This window comes from Leptonychotes weddellii, chromosome 5 (genome assembly GCF_054177405.1).
Source record: "Leptonychotes weddellii isolate Sample4059 chromosome 5, ASM5417740v2, whole genome shotgun sequence".
In the NCBI taxonomy this organism is placed as follows: Eukaryota; Metazoa; Chordata; class Mammalia; order Carnivora; family Phocidae; genus Leptonychotes; species Leptonychotes weddellii.
In genome coordinates, this window is record NC_138373.1 from 145,691,432 (window position 1) to 145,708,760 (window position 17,329).

The 17,329-nt window shown below is 47.9% G+C and overlaps 1 protein-coding gene across 3 annotated transcripts in view; it reads left to right on the top strand.

Annotated features, from left to right (window-relative positions):
* Positions 1-17,329, top strand: part of RFX4 (regulatory factor X4) — a 156,449-nt gene that overhangs the window by 12,969 nt on the left and 126,151 nt on the right. For 2 of the 3 annotated variants that reach the window (XM_081822350.1, XM_081822351.1), the window contains exon 2: positions 15,309-15,395. The exons of the other annotated variant lie outside the window; for it this stretch is intronic. In XM_081822350.1, coding sequence (XP_081678476.1) covers positions 15,309-15,395 — 87 coding nt within the window. The remainder of the gene's footprint in view (positions 1-15,308; positions 15,396-17,329) is intronic. 3 annotated transcript variants of the gene reach the window in all.

Below are 17,329 nucleotides of genomic sequence, written 5' to 3' on the forward strand. Positions count from 1 at the left end.
ATTTTATTTATTTATTTGACAGAGAAAGACACAGCGAGAGAGGGAACACAAACGGGGAGTGGGAGAGGGAGAAGCAGACTCCCTGCCGAGCAGGGAGCCCGATGCGGGACTCGATCCAGGGACTCCAGGATCATGACCTGAGCCGAAGGCAGTCGCTTAACCAACTGAGCCACCCAGGCGCCCATCATTTCCCGAGCTTCTAAACTCAACCTGGCACCACCACTGGGGAGGTACCCCCGCCTGCCAGTTACTTTGGCAAATCTGACATCTTACACACATGATCAGGGCTTCGTATCTATTTACTTACAGGCATGATTTTCCTTACAATAGGTTCAGCATAAAAAGCTTGGTGTTAAAATAAAACAGCACCTTCCATCTGCATAGCGTGTTACAGTTTGCAATCACAGATACAATCATTAACGGGGGGAGTTTGCAATCATCGACCCAATCATTAACAGCTCTGGCTCTGGAATCCCAAAGGCTTGGTGAGAACTGGCTTGGCCGTAAGCTGGATGTATGAACTCAGCAAGTGAGGTAAGCTCTCTGAGCCTCAGTTTGCTTGCCAGTAAAGTAGGGCCATGCATAGTACCCACCTCACTGGGTATTGTGAGGATTAAATGAAGTAAAGTGTTGAAAAGGGTCAGCACAGGGCCTTGGCATGTCATAAAAGCTCAGTAAACAAAAGGTGCTTTGAGCTCCATGTGCTTCTCCTTGTGTTCCCTTAGTAGCTTCCAAGACTTGCCTTCTCTCCTCCCCCACCCTGTAAGGATCCCATAGGAGAAGAAAGCAAACTTTTATACAACACTTCCACTGTGTTCAGTCTTTTCAATACATGACCTCATAAACCTGCGAGCTAGGCAGGTCTTTCCCAGTTTATTCTTTTGTTTTTAATTTAAGATTTTATTTGTTTATTTGAGAGAGAGAGAGCACGTGCGTGAGCACAAGCAGGGGGCGGAGCAGAGGCAGAGGGAGAAGCAGACTCCCCGCTGAGCAGGGAGCCCAATCCCAGGACCCCAAGATCATGACCTGAGCTAAAGGCAGACGCTTAACCAACTGAGCCACCCATGTGCTCCTTTCCCAGTTTATTCTTAGTGAAACTGCCACTCAGTGGCTTCAGTCACACACATTGGCTCATATAGCAAGAGGTATCCACCCTGAGGTCAGTTAGGGCACCAAAGCTGATCATGCTTTCTTTAAACCAGGCCATCTCTACACAGGGTCATAAGGAAGGGGGATGGTGGTTTCCCTCCCACATAGAGCTGACTGTCGTAACTGTGCCTCATGGTGGACTTACCCACGTGCGCTAAAGTGCACACATATTTCCATCCTCATTTTACATGTTTACTTGACGCTTCCTCCTTTGTTTCTCAAGATTTCCCCCTGTGTCATCACTATTTGGGCTTAGCCCAGGGCAAAGCATTTACTAGGGTGTCTTGCACAAGTCAGTGCTCAGTAAATATTTACTTAAGATGTAAGTCAATCTGGGGCACCTGGGTGGCTCAGTTGGTTAAGCGTCTGCCTTCGGCTCAGGTCATGATCTTGGGGTGCTGGGATCAAGCCCTCTGTCAGGCTCCCTGCTCAGTTGGGAGTCTGCTTCTCCCTCTCCCTCTGAAGCTTTCAGTTTTCTTCTTTGTGAAAGCATCTACACTGTACTTTCCAGGGTTAAGAGAATATAATGAGATCATGCACGTTAAGCAGCCCCCCACCCCCCATGCTCTCTCTCGCTCTCTCTCTTAAATAAATAAAATCTTTTTTAAAAAAAGGATATGTCAATCCATCCTTCATATTATGAAGAACGCTGCATCTCTTTGCTTGCTTTCTAGGAAACGTGGCTCACGGCTCCATGCAGGTAAGTACTTGATTAACTATGGCTGAGCTGGCCCTCTTCGGAGCCACTTCTAGGTGCCATGCATGGTTGCTGGTGCTATTCATTCCTTTTCCTCCACCCTCTCCTCATTGATCTGCAATTCTATGCCAAGCTCCATCCTAATTTTAGGGAACTAAAATTATGCAGGTGGGGTGAATAAGGTACAGTCAGCTCTTTTTTTTTTTTGGTACAGTCAGCTCTTAAGGAGCTTATATTCTTTGTCCTAATCCTCTTGGTAACTTCATGGGGTAGCTTTTTGTTTATATATAGGAAGGAAATTGAGGCTCATGAGGTTAACTAATTTGCCTAGGGTTGCAGAGCTTAGTCCCTTGTAAGGGGAGCAGTAAAATTAGTGTCCTCCCGGCTTCCAAGGTTCTTTGCTGCACCAAAAGATCTAAGAATCAAACCGAAAGAATGCTAACAGAAGGGACTAGTGCAGGATGCCTTGGGGGTGGGCAAGGTGTGAAAATTATAATAGCTAAGACTTTCACAGTGCTTATCATGTGAACACTCTATGTGTTGTTCACTTGAATCTCATAGAAACTCCATGAGGTGCTGTTATGACCACCCCCCTTTTGCAGATTAAAAACAAAAAACTGAGGTTTGAGGAGGTTGAGTCCCTCACCCCAGGTCACACAGCAAGGAAATCAGACTTCAACCTGGCAGTTGAGCTCCACGGGCTGTGTGCTTAACACCTACAGCGTCGTTAAAACACACAAAGTGCCTCTGACATAGACAGGTCCTTGGGAATCATGGTGGTTCTAGAACAGGCGCTATGCTAAGAGCTTTCCACACCTCATATCATTAAGATGAGGTGGGCAGATTATCATGCTCCACATTTTACACAAGGGGACACTGATGTTTGGAGACTTTGCCTAAAGTTCAAAGGCCAGAATTCAGGGCACTCATTTCTGGCTAGTTCCTAAGCCCATGTGCTTGCTTTTCCTCCTCCTAGGTGACTCTCAGGAAATAATTCTAAAGAGAGAAAAAATATGCACCAACTTGTTCATGAAGACATTATAAAAATAGGTATATTAGCTCAAGGGAACACTGGGCATCTTTGAATGATAACTACGAGGGCTAGCAAAACAGGAAAAAATCTGCACAATGGAATGTTAAGGGGAAAATGAGTAGAAACTGTATGTTCGTCCGCTGGGGATATAGTTCATATATGTGCACATGTGGACATTAGACGGGGAAGCACCCAGAAAAAGGACAAGCATTCACATGTGAAAGGGGTGGGATTGTGGATGAATAGGTTTCTCCTTTCAACATTTTAAAATGTAGTTGTTTTTTTTTTAAAGATTTTTGAGGATCAATTAACACAGGAAAGAAAAAAGCATTTTGCTGAAGAGAAGGATGTCTTGGGGATTTATCTCCAAAGTTCAGACTAGTTTGAAGTCCGTTTGGGTCCTGCCGTGGGGAGTGGCTGGCTCCCGAGGTTCCGGGGGGGGGGGGGGGAGGCCCCATCCCCCCATAGAGGGAGTGAGAAGAAATGCGGAGGTGGCAAACACACAAACTAGAAAAGGCAGTGATGTCTAGAAGCAAATAACGTCAGATGCTGTGCACAGCGAGGAGCCTTGGCCCCAGTAAAATTTTTTCAGATTTGTATATGTTTTAATAATGTTGGAATCATAGAAATAGAAACGAAGGAAACGTCTGCCAGCGTTAGGTAGTGGTAGGTGTGCTCCCCCGCAAAGGTCGAGGGAAAGTGAAGTTTTTACAGCCTGTTGATGCAGGTGGGCACGTTAACTCCGGTGTTGCCAGGGACATTTTCAGAGCAGAGATCTGCTTTTACGTGGAATGTGTCTTCGACAGGAGATGGCACCGAACACCTTAGCTTTAATTTCTTCTAGTCTCCGGGGACTGTTGGTGAGTCTGTGATCTCTGAGCTGACCCACTGGGGCACCTCTGGGGTTTCCTCGTTAATTCTTGTCTGTTGCCAATAATGACGCCTTCATTCATCTCGGTGACCGCTTTAGAGTTTTCTGTGCTGAGTTTTCCTGAAGTGAGAAGGGGCAGTAACATTACTGAGCACCTGTTGTTTGCTTGGTATTATGTTAGACACAGCTTAGTACTCGCAATGAGACCTGAAGGCCTATGTAACTTCGGGTATTCTAGTGTAAGGTAACGGTTAGGTGTAACTGCTGACTTGTTTTGAGTCGAATTGTCGTTCTTTAAAGATATTCTTTCACCTGTGGATTCTTTTAAGTTCTATTTTTGTTGCTTGCTTGTGAACAGTGACTTTGTATTTTTTTGTTTACTGTTGTATCTTCAGAGCCCAGAATAGTGTCTGGTAGTAGTTGCCCAGTAAGTAATATTTGAATGAAAAATTGAAGAAAAAAATAAGTTAATAGGTTAGATTCAGGGTCAAATCCGGGCCCCGCTGCTTGCCAGCTGTGTGATTTGGGGCAAATCATCCTGAAGATGACGCTGCTGGCATTGGGAGGCCACGTTCCAGGAGATGACATCAGTGTCACCTTGGAGTCACCTGCATTCTGCCGTGATTGAGACCCCGGCTGGTGAGGAAGACACACAAGGCCATTGGCCACATGGACCGGCTAAGGGAGTGAGTATCGTTAGCCAAAAAGAAGGCAGAGTTCTTAGCTTTTTTCATCCAGGTCTTTCTCCCTGGCCCTGCTTCCCCCATCCATAAAAGGAGATGATAATTCCTATGTATGAAGTAATTACAAGAAGAGGATGTGAGCAGTTCAGCAGAGTGGTTCAAAATGGAGGCTCACACAGTGGTAGTTATTGTAACTACAACAGACAGAGAAACTGAGGCTCGGAAAGGTAGTATGTGGTCAAGTTCACAAACCAGTGAGACAGCGAGGCTCAGCAGTCAGGCCTTCTCGTCCTTGTCTCTGTATTGGATCCCCCAGCCGACAGGTGGGGCTTCCTCACTGCGGTCAAGAGTTGGGGGGCTTGGCCCCGACACTTGCTAGTTTCCAGGTCTGCAGGAGAGGCTCCCCAGGGTCCAGATGGGGAGCCAGCATGGCCAGCAGGTGAACTTGGGGAGTCCGGAGAGGCCCCTAGAAACACAGAGTGAGTAGTTTGGGCGGATGGGAGAGCACCAAGGCTGAGGAGGGTTAAGGAAGAGTGGTGCTGCCTGGTGGCAGAAGTAAGACGGCCTCGTGTTTGGTCAGCACGTCAGTCTCCTCAGAGACTCTCGTCCGTCATCGGCCTTAGAGGAGTCTCACTGTGGCCTTCCGAAGCAGGAATTCTTATTTAATTGAAGTGGAAACTGAGGCACACCTACAGTGGGATTTTGGGGGAGGATTATTTTTTAAAGGAATATATTAGAATTGGGGAAGACATGAAAACATGGCTCAGTTTTTTAAAAATATTTTATTTATTTATTTATTTATTTATTTATTTATTTATTTATTTATTTATTTATAAGACAGAGAGAGCATGAGCAGGGGGAGGGGCAGAGGGGGAAAGAATCCCAAGCAGACTCTGCATGAGCGCAGAGCCCGAAGCGGATCTCCATCTCAGGACCCCAAGATTGTGACCTGAGCCGAAACCAAGAGTTGGACACTCAGTCGAGACACCCAGGCGCCCCCATGGCTCAGATTTTTAAGGAAAAGAAAAGTGAAAAGGTGAACTGGCGAGGGTGTTTTTTAGCAAGCACTGCAAGGAGAGTGAGTGGGGTTATTGATTGGGAGTCTCATCACCATAAAGGGTTAAATTGAAGGAGGAAGCAAGTCCTGTCTCCATCTTTGCAGGGAGATAGGCCCAGGCCACAGGGTGTTGAGCAGATACTAAGTGGGCTGAGGTTCAGTGCACATGGCATCTGAGCACCCTGGTCCCTGTGCGCAATGAGCACCCATTAGCTACAGGGACAAAGACGACCCAGTGGGCACATCCTGAGGCCGGGGGTGTGGGGATAACTGTGCACCAAGCCATTCACACTCCTCGTTGTCCTGGCCACACATCTGTGTAGCGCGTACCTTCCCCATCTGCGCTGCCGTGACTGAACGACATAACCCCCGTAAATGACGAGGAGCCCAGCACTGATGCTCCGAGAGGGAGCTACGGTGCTGATGTTGGTGAAGATGTGGGAGGCCACATTCCAGGACATGTCATTACTGTCACCTTAGACCCACGTCCTCACGCTGTGATTGAGATCCCAGCAGGTGAGGAAGAGATGTAGGGACATGGGGACCCCGGTGTCCTGGACCAGCTAGAGTAGTGAATACAGCTGGGTGGAAAGAGGACAGAGTTCTTATCTTTTCTCATCTCGCTGCCTCTGTTCTCAGCCATTAGACTCTTTCAGTGGCCTCCTGTCCAGGGGGACCGTTAAAGTCCCGGTTTGCCCGGGACAGTCCTAGCTTGCACATGTGGTCCTGGCAAAATTATTAATAATGTGGCTTTTCAGTCTCCAGAGTTTGTGATAATCCTGTGGTCTCCTGCTTCTCTTTCTCTCCCCTCTGCGATTGTGTTGTTTAGCAGCACCAGATGGAGCTGCCCACAGAACAGTTTTTGGTTTTGTTTTTTAAAGATTTATTTGTTTATTTTAAGAGAGAGTGCGCACACGTGCAGTGGGGAGGGGCAGAGGGAAAGGGAGAGGATCTCCAGCAGATGCCCTGCTGAGCCGAGCCCAACCCAACTTGGGCCTCGATCTCACAATCTTGAGGTCATGACCTTGAGATCATGATCTGAGTTGAAACCAAGAGTCAGACGCTCAACCAACCGAGCCACCCAGGCGCCCCTAGAATGGTTTTGCTTATGTGGCACTCTACTCAGCAACTTTTAGAGGTTCCCCATCACCTGTTGAACAAAATCCAGGCTCTTTAACTTGGTCCTAAGTACAGAGGCAGGGTTTTTTGTTTTATTTTTTATTTTTTATTTTTTACAGAGGCAGGGTTTTTATGTGCACATGCGTCATAGCATCTTACAGAGTGCTAGTCAAACAGAACGGCCTCAACAGATACAGGCTGAATTAGTCCCCGAATGCATGTGGGCCTTTGCACTCAGGCTGTTCGTCAGTGTCTTGAATGCATCATTCTTCGGCCAGCTTCAGGGCCTTTGCACATGATGTTCCTTCCGCCAGGAACACTCCTCCCACCTGTTTACCTGGGGTGGCAACATAATGCCTTCAGAGTCTCCAGCTGTCAGGTTAATGCCGCCGCCTCCGAGAAGCTTCCCTGACTCACACATTAGATCAGACTCCATTTTATTCTCTTCTGCGGCTTTCTCGGGAATCCCATCTCAATTAACAGCTGACTCTCGCACTAAACTCTAACCTCCCCTGAGGACAGAAACGTTGGTTTGCTGCTGTGCCCCTACCGTGTAGAGCAGAGCCTGGCCCATGGAGCCCCACAGGTACCTCACCAGCCCTCGGTGGGGTGAATGAACGTACGGCCCCCAGTAGGCTCCGCTTTCTGAGCCACTGCAGTTCACGTCACTGCTTCAGGCCCTTCAGCAGCTTCTTAGCACATTTGGCATAAGTGTGGGGTTCCTACTAGGGCCAGCAAGTGCCTACATGCGTTCGGCCCTTCCTACCTCTGACTTTGTTTCCTGTTGCTCTCACCCGTCCTCCCTCTCCCTGCCACACTGGTTTTTAAACCCACTCCCTCCTCAGGTCTGTGCCCTTGCTCCAACAGGCCCTCAGTGTCCCGCTACCTCAAACAGCACCCCCGTCTGTCTTTATCCCATTCCATGGCCTCCTTTTCTTCCTAACACTCCTTGCACTCTCAAGTCATCTTGCATGTTTGTGTCTGTCCATCTCCACCACAGATTACACGCCCCCTGAGGGCAGGGACTTTGTCTGCAGTGTCCATCACGAGAACCTCAGTGCCTGGCAAACAGTTGGCGCTAAAGCAACGTTTGGTGAGCGAGGGACAGAATACAAGCCGGGGCAGGGTGGGGTGGCCCCCTGGAGGCAACGCGGGGACCCCTTCCTGGAACCCAGCGGCCCCTGGGGCAGGGCCTGTGGTGTTGCCATGGCAACCCACTGACCTATTGCCCCCCCCCCAAGAGGCCACAGCTGCCCGCTTCCTGGGCCCAGACTTTCCATGTGTTCCCGAGTGTCACCACGGTGGGGAGCCCAGGGCAGAGGGAAACCGGGGCCGAGAGAGAGAGAATGATGAAGAGGAGATCACGCCCTGGGGCTGGGGGAGACAGGAGCACGCCTTGTTGGCATGGTTCCGCTGGTAATGGCCGCGCCCGGGGGAGGGGAGACGGGGGCGGGGGGCACCGTGGCACCTCCAGGACCGGGGGTCTGGTCCTCCCTTGGTAGCTGGGAGTGTGACGTGTCGACTTTTTGATGTAGCATTTCTAAAGCTGTGAGTTCCCAAAATAGGCCCCAGCACAGGGCCCTGAAAGACTGTTGATACAGAGAGTATGAATAACGCCTTCTATCAAAACCCGGTGGCACTTCGTAAGTCAGGCAGCATTTTCTTGAGGTGTTGCATAAGTCAGGAACTCCCTGTTCTCATCCAGTTCCTCAGAAACAAAGCTCGTCGTATCACTCCCCCACTGCTTAAAAATGACGGCTGGCTCGCGGGGGCCTGTAGGCTTCTCGGCCTGGTGGCTGAGGCCTTGGCAATCCGCTCCTCCCAGACTCTCCCACCTGTCCCCCGCCACTCCTCCGGTCCCCGGTCAGCGGGCTCGTGCCCTTTCCCGGAACCCACTTTGTGCTTTTGTCCATGACCTGGCCCTCCTGCCCTCTTCCGTCTGGCAGGTGCCGAATCCTTTAAGGACCGGGTGAAATGCCAGCTCCTACATGAAGGCCGACACGGAAGCTCCCTCCTCTGTGCTTCCGCGGCTCGCTATTAGAGTAACAGACCAGTCCCGGTTCCCTGCCGGCTTCTTGAGGCTGTGTGCCCCAGTGAGAGCACACCAGGCTTAGAGGCAGCCAGACCTGACCCGGCTCGGCCACCAGCCAGAGGGCTGCCTTTACCCAGCGTCTCTGAGGCTCCAGGGCCTCCTCCTGAACCAGAATCATTCAAGTCTCTGTTTCAGAGTTGCTGTGAGGAGTGGAGGGGAAGCATGTGGAGCAGGGTGACTGGTGTGGGGGGAGAAAGCTCAGTAAATGCTGGACATGGCCTTTACTGTCTGTCCTCACCACTCGGCTGTGAGCTTCTACTGGACAGAGACCACGCTTTCCTCATCGTTCCACGGCCCACAAAGCCAAGCCTGCTAAGTGCTTCACCTGCATTATTTCAGTTAATCTTTGGAGAACCTGGAAGGTAGGGCTTTTGGAAGGTTCAGGAATCATCCCAACATTACATATCTATTAAGTGGCAGGGCTGGGATTTGAAATCCAGGTGTTCTAACTCCGAACCCCACATTCTTCCTGGCCTGCCTCTGTCTGCTCTTTCATCTTGTACTATCTCCCCCTTGGTCACTCCATCAGCCACAGGACCTTCTTGCCATCCCTTCACCCATGATCACCAGCCACCCATGATCCCACCTCAGGGCCTTTGCCTCTGCGGTCCCCTCTCTGTGGACCTTTGCAGGTCTTACGCCCTCACTGCACTCAGTGTCTGCTCAGATGCTGCTACTTCTCAGAGGCCTTCCTGGGGGAGGCTCCCTCGTCCCTCATCCTGTTCTCTCACCCTACTTTACTTCCTCACAACCCACCCCCAGCAGCCAGGAGCCTGACACTGAGCCCGGTGCCTGGGGATGAAGCATGGCAAAGGTGGACAAGGTTATTAGAACTTAACATTTTTAAGGTGGGAGAAATAAATAATAAAACAGGAATAAATAAACAAGATATTCTCAGGTCCTGAGACCCTGGTCCACAGAGATACCTTGCTGTAATATATTGGCCCCCTGTTGAATTGTATGCATCGTCTCTTCTGTTGCAACTTTACACTGAAGGCACTTGATAATGATGTGCAAAATGAATGAATGGATGGGTCGCTAGCCTAAGATAGAATCACTGGTCTGTGCCCAGTATGATGTGGTAAGCAGAATAAGCATAGGCTTTGGAGATGGAAGGTCTGGGTTTGAATTCTGGCTTTAATCCCTCTGACTGTGTGACCTTGGCTCAGCCACTGCCACGGTCTAGACCCCAGTTTCCTTATGTTTAAAGTGGGATGAATTTCAATCTCATGAGGTGCACTGGGAACCTCAGATTAGGTTCTTGTGTCAGTGTGCCCCGTGAGCTTCGAAGATTATCTGGCTTTGGACCACCATCTTGGTCGGGTCCTCCCGCCAGACGGATACACGTTCCTGAAGCTGCTCTGAGCCTTGGATGTGCCATGTCCCTGATGCAGTTACTTCCTGGTTGTTCTTTGCTGCAGCAAAGGGAAAAACCAGGCCTTCTAGAAAACCCAATCTAAAGTGGGGAGGCATGAAGATCTGCCTCTGAGGAGTGCAGGTTAAACTCCTTGGAAAGTGAAAATCCACAAGGCAGGATTGGTGTCCTCCTTCCTGCTTGTGATCCCAGATGAGTCAGGGGAAGTGATGCTTTGCAGCCCAGAAGCAGAACTCACACCTGTTGGGCACTTAGAGCAAGCGGGGTCCTTACTAAAAGATCAGATGATTTATTTTTACCGAACAAGAATGAGGCAGTGGGGAGCAGGGAGGCAGCCAAGCGTGAGTTGAGCTCTCCTCCTCCCATGTCCCAGGTCAGGGTGTGGATACGGCAGAACTGACCGCAGCCTGCCTTGTGTTAGAACTTTTGCTGCAAGCCTCGGTTTTCATGTCTATTAGTAGAGAGATTAAAACGTACCCCATACTATTATTCTGAAATCTCTGTGATGTAAGCCTCATTTGTGAAAATATCTTGGGTAGTACCTAGGACACAGTAGGAACTTAATGTTTTTCAAAAAAAGTAGTGCGTTCAACAACGCATATTTATTGTGCCGCATATACGGGGACAAGCACAGTGCCAGCTACTGGGTACAAGGTGGACAGAAAGGACAGGCTTCCTGCACTCATGAGTATGGGGAGTAGCATCTGCCTGGCTTTCTAGATGACAACTGCAGGGCAAAAGCCAGTCTTCTTTGTGTCTACATCACTCACAGCTTTTATTACAGCTTCTTCAATCCAGAAGTTACAACGGAGACCCTGGCTGAATTTTGCTTTCTTTATCTAGAAAATCACCTTTGATGTGTTGTATGATTTCATGCCTTGTGTGGTAAAAAAGAAAAGATCAGGAAATTCTATAGACATGCGGATCTACTTCTATGTTGTGCATTCTTTGATGTCATGTGTGTCAGTAATGTAACATTTCTTGGGACCTTACTATAGGAACAGCTTCATACCAGGTGCTAGTGAGAGTCAAAAGAAATAGAAAAACGCGGGGGTGACTGGGTGGCTCAGTCGTTCGGCGTCTGCCTTCGGCTCGGGTCATGCTGGGATCGAGCCCCGCGTCGGGCTCCCTGCTCGGCTGGTTGCCTGCCGCTCCCCCTGCTTGTGCTCGCTTTCTCTCTCTCTGACAAATAGATAAATAAAACCTTTAAAAAAAAATAAAAAAGGGGTGCCTGGGTGGCTCAGTCGTTAAGCGTCTGCCTTCGGCTCGGGTCGTGATCCCAGGGTCCTGGGATCGAGCCCCGCGTCGGGCTCCCGGCTCAGCGGGAAACCTGCTTCTCCCTCCCCCACTCCCCCTGCTTGTGTTCCCTCTCTCGCTGTGTCTCTGTCAAATAAATAAATAAAATCTAAAAACAAAATAGAGAGATAGAGGACTTCATTCTTAAGATATTTAGGATCTAAACAGAAGGGCTTTGTTATGTATAACAAAGCCTGGCAAATAAATATATGAATGAATTTAGCAAAAATTGTAATATGTACATAGAGTTTCAGCAGAAGTTTGAACGCCAGGCAGACTGATCAGCGTTGCAGTGTTGGCACTGTGTGCTGGAGAGCGTATGGGACACAGGAGGAGGAGAGCTCAGCCCACCTTGGAGAGAGCATTTTGGTTATGATCTAAGTCTGAATGGCAGTCCTGCCTCTTACTAGCTGGGTGACTTTGGACAAGTCACCTCATCTTACTGAGCCTTAATTTTCTTGATAGCACCGTCCTCAAGCTTGTTATGAGGATTAAGTATGCTGGTGTATGTAATGTATTTGCGTAATGCTTGGCCCATAAAGACCCAACGGACGGCGACCTTTGTTATTATTATTAAATCACATAATCTACAAGTAAATAAGTTAGATGAACACAGCGCTTTATCAAAAGTTCAGTATACCTGTCATTCTGGTTGAGTAATTCTTGATCTTTGCAAGACCAAAATTCATTGTTAATAGTTTTCAAGTATATAAATTTTCCTGCAGGTGACCTAAATAGAGGCCTTGCAATCATATGGAGCAACCTGACTTAGGGGGCATGAGTTGCAGATGCTGCTGTTGAGATCCCCACTGGGGAAGAGGATGAAGGTCAAAGAGTACCTGTGGATCCAAGGCCCGTGGCCTGTTTAGATGTCTCAGTGACATCTATGCAGTCTGGAATGTGAGACCTTTGAATGCTCTAAGAACTCCAAATGTCCAGAACAGCAGATGGTTCTGCCATATTTGGCACAGCTCAGACCATGGTCTGGACCCTGCAGGGTGCATCCTGGGTGCCACAGGTGCAAGTGGATATTGGTGAACTGGAAGACAGTCCGATGCAGGTGAACTGGATGGCAAAGAAGTGGGAACAACTCCCTCCAAGCAAGAGCTGAAATAATTGGGGGTACTTTAACCAGAAAAATGGCGCCATGCTGGCTGTCTTCTGATCTCTGCCATGCGCATGAGAGAGCACCCTGACTCTGTGTTGCCCCGGGGAGAAGAATAGCCGAGTGGATACAGGCACGGCTATGGGGTCAGAGACCCGAGTGGGTGCTGTGGGTGGAGGGAAGTGTTCCTTGGTGAGATTCCTTCTTTCTTTCCTGGCACTTCCATTCCCCTCTCTCTTCTCATCATCCCGCACTCATCTCTCTCCAGTGTTGGGCAACATGGGGCGAGAGGCACAGCCATCTAGAAAGTTCTTCCTTGGCTTGAGCTCTTGTGGGCTGGTGGTGCACTCTCTTGGCCTTGGGTGTTCAGAGCCATCTCCCCTCTGGAATGTTAGCACGAGTTCTTCAGAGGGCCCCACCAATCCCTGGGGAGTCTCACCTGCAGGAACTGGCCCTTTTGAGGACTCCAGTGTTAACAGGCCTGATCTTGGCGCAGGCGAATGGGTGAGGGGGAGACTGTTTCTCTTAGTTCCCTGTGTCTGCTGAAAAGGGTGTGTGTGTGTGTGTGTGTGTGTGTGCATGCATGTGTGTGTGCACGTGCGTGTGCATGTCCACACGCATGTGAGAGTAGGTAGATGTGAATAGCTAACTAGGAAGACCAGGGCTGGCCCAGAACAATAGCAGGTGCTCTCGCTGGTGTGCTCTGGTGGAGGAAGAGGCTGCAGATTTCAGGAGCCGCCGTCCAAGACCAGCCACGCCTGTTGCCGAGAAAAATGGGCCAGAACTCGAGGGGATTAGAAGATCCGAGTGGAGATATTCTGGAGAGTCCTGAGAAGAATTCTGGAGATTTGTACCCCGATGCATCTTTAGAAGCGATGTGATGACAGGCACCCATCTTGTGCCATCACCCCTTTGACAACCTTGCAAGCCCTTTGTTTCTACGTTGTGCACTTGGTGTCTTTGGATAGGGGTAGCGTTTTAATGTTTTGAATTTCTCTGCCCCTCAGTGTTTCCTCAGAAATACCAGCTTTCCATTTCCTCTTAACAAGCTGTCTCCAGCTCCTCCCCTTGGATATTCCCCCCCTACTTATTTACAATTTAGGGAGCAGCTTTTAAAAGAGCAGTTTGTTGGGACATAAAATATAAAACAAAAACCCAACATTTCTCCCTGCTGTTCGCGTTGGCTTCTTCCCGGTCCCCCTGCTCCCCACCCCCACCCCACCCCACCCCATGGCTCACTTGCCAGTGTGCCTCCTTTCTAGACTATGTCACCTAAGGTGTTAACCAATGATCTTGTCTCTTTGAATTATGAGGAGTCACATGACTTAATCTCAGTTTCAGTTGCTTTCTAGGAAGAAAAATGGAGATTGAAACCTTTCCTTCTGGGAGTTGTCAGGATTCAGTGAGATAACATATGCAAAGGGCCTGGCAGATTAGAATAGGGGCTCAGTTAATGCCAGCTCCTATATTATAAAGACCACAACGGGGGACAGCACCGTGCGGAAGCACAAAGCCATAGCTCTGCTCTAACACCACGTAGGCATTCCTAAAAATCACTACGTTCTGCAAAACAGCACGTTAAAAACCAGTTTGCTAGAAAAATAAATGACGGGCATAACACTCAAAAGCTCTTTCAGGGACACACAAAAAAAAGCAGGAATCTAAGAAAAATGATAGCACGGTTTTGCACATGTTAATTCAATGTTTAAGAGGTGCAGAAAGATAATTAAGTCTGGCACTTCACCTTGGAAAAGGCCTGAAGTTTGCTTTTGGAAGCAGATGTCAGAAAGGCTGCCACTTGTGAGTTATGGTGGGTGGTAGAATGGGGGCTAGCCGGGCACGTGTGGCTCATAACGCGCGTGGTGAACCCAAGTAGCTGGTAGATGCCTGGGGTGTGAGCATGTGTGAATTTTGCATGGGGTTTGGTTTGGCTACATGTGGTTTTCTGCATTCGCCTGATGTTTCTTAGGGAAGAAATTGAGTGCAAGCAAACACAAAGTTTGCTCTCTGCTCAGATCATTCCCTAATGTATTACTTGCATGGGAATACATGCTTATTTTCAAAACAAGCATTATAGGAGGACTGACTGTAGTTAGTGGATGTTGTTGAATGAATGAAGGAAGGAGTGGTAGCTGTTCTACCCAATGGATAATAAACATCATGCTACACTGTGGAAAGTACTTTTGTAGACTTTGGAACTAGATTAAGAAAACAGAGTCTTTTGGATTTTAAAAGTACTACATAGCTATTGTATAGCTTTTAAGATCTCCTCCCACAGTGGCTTCGGGCCTGTGCTTGGAAGTGCCCCTTTGGGGGTCACCAGGCAAAGGGAAGGGAGCTACCAAGTTCCCTGCCCTCCTCCTCTAATTCATCCAGAACCCTCAGGGTTATATCTGCTTTCCTTTTTGTTTTTGTTTGGATAAAGGGTTCTGCTGCTAATTTACCAATCCATAAACCACCACCAGTGGTTTAGTTGACCAAACTTCGTTTTACAAATGACTTCTCAGGAATGTCTCTTCGATGCAAAGAAAGATAATCCTCAGTTGGTACTATTGGGCTGTGAATACTCCAGAAGTAGTAGAATCTGACCAAGAAATACTCAAGGGGGCTTCAATCACCGTTTTGTCTCCTCAGCAATGGTGCCCATTGGGCTTTGTGGAAAGCCCAGTTCCAGCGGGGCAGGTCTCAGATGAAAACCAATTGGCAGTTGAGTCGAATGTGTTTATGATGTTCATGTCTCTTCACAAACACCAACAGCAATTCTGCAGTTCTGTGATTTTCTTTCTTCTTTCTCTCTTTCTTTCTGTTTTGTTTTTTTGTTTTTTTTTTAGAGAGCTGGATTGAAAGATGTCTCAATGAAAGTGAGAACAAACGTTATTCCAGCCACACATCTCTGGGGAATGTTTCTAATGATGAAAGTAAGTGCTTGAAATTCATTCTTCCACCATGTCCTAGACACGGCCAGTGTCCTTGTGGGAGGGATGGTGCTTCTCGAATGCTAGGCTGGGGCAAGTCACCTGGAGCAAGAGACTCTGAAGCCATTTATGGAATACGCTAGGCCCTCCCTGGAATATTCTGCAATGGGGAGTGCAGTGGAGTCATGTAAACACGAAAACGGAGCCACCGTAAACACCTGCTGTTTACACGTTCATATTGTCTGAGTCCCCAAAGACCCCATTTACAGTGATGCTCCAGTTGGGCAAATGTGGACCCTGAATGTCTGTGAATGGGAAAGGCCATTCTCTGTGTCCCTGTAGATGCGGGATTAAATTAGTGTGTCATGGGATTGTTGTTTAAGAGTGAGGAATGTCCTCGCTCTTTGAAAGTAAAGATTTCTCCCAGATCTTGGACTAGAGAATTGGGAGTTAATGGGAAGATATAAACTGCTGTCTTTACACCTTTCCCTGGGTTATGTCAGTCCGAAGACTGATGGGGACTGTGTTTGCCCCCTAAGCACTGAAAAAGGGGGCAGCTCCTTGTAAATGTAATTTCCAGCAGGGACAGAGTGTCTTTCTCCCTTGGCTGGTAAAGTGCATCTCCTTGGTGCAGTTTTCTCAGAGCATGGCCCAGGGACCACCTGCTCCATAATCCCCCACAGTGTTTGCTGGACATGCCAAACAGCTTTCTTCCAGAGTTCCTTCTGGCATTGTTGTTCTGTCATCACGATTTTGCATCATTTTATGAATTTATAAAATTGAGGCAAATTAAACATAAAGTTCCTAAATCTTATGTGAATGGTCTGATGAATACCTTTTGTTCTCTCATTTTGTATCTACCTGTGTAACCACCACCCAGAAAAGAGATAGAACATTTCTAGCACCCTGGGAAGTTCCTTCATGTCTCATCCCTGTTAATAACTACTGTCCTGGATTTTATCACTATCGTTTGGTTTTGCCTGTTTCTGAAACATTATATAAATGGACTTATAGAGTCTGTGTTCTTTTGTATATAGCTCGTTTCACTCAATGTAATGTCTGTGAGATGCGTCCACGCTGTTGTACGGAGCAGTACTTTTTCATTGCTGTATAGTATTGCGTTCTGGGTGTATGTCACTGTTTACACGTCCATTTAAATGTTAATAGTATTTAAATTGTCTCAAGTTTTTAATTATTTCTTAAGTATCTCTGAGCATTCTTTGTCTTACTGTGTTAAAGTATATATAACAAAAAATTGACCATTTTAATCGTTTTAAGTATACAATTTGGTGGCATTAAGTACATTCACCTTGTTGTACAACTATCACCACCATCCATCTCCAAAACTTTTTTCATTTTCCCAAACTAAAACTCTAACAGTAACTCTCCATTCCCGCCTCCCCCCCATCTCCCGGTCCCTGGCAACTACTATTCTACTTTCTGCCTCTATGAATTTGACCATATAAATCACATACTGTTTGTTTTTATGTAACTGGCTTGCTTCACTTAGCGTAGTATCTTTAGAGTTCATCCATGTTGTGGCATGTATCAGGAATTTCCTTCCTTTTATTTTTTTTTTTTAAAGATTTTATTTATTTATTTGAGACAGAGAATGAGAGAGACAGAGAGCACATGAGAGGGGGGAGGGTCAGAGGGAGAAGCAGACCCCCTGCTGAGCAGGGAGCCCGATGCGGGACTCGATCCCTGGACTCCAGGATCATGACCTGAGCCGAAGGCAGTCGCTTAACCAACTGAGCCACCCAGGCGCCCAAGAATTTCCTTCCTTTTAAAGGCTGGATGACATCCCATTTTATGTGTATGCCCCATTTGGTTTATCCGTTCATCCTTTAATAGACGTTTGGGTTGTTTCCACCTTTTGGCTCTTGTGAATAATGCTGCTATGAATATAGGTGTACAAATATCTGTTCCAGGTTCCT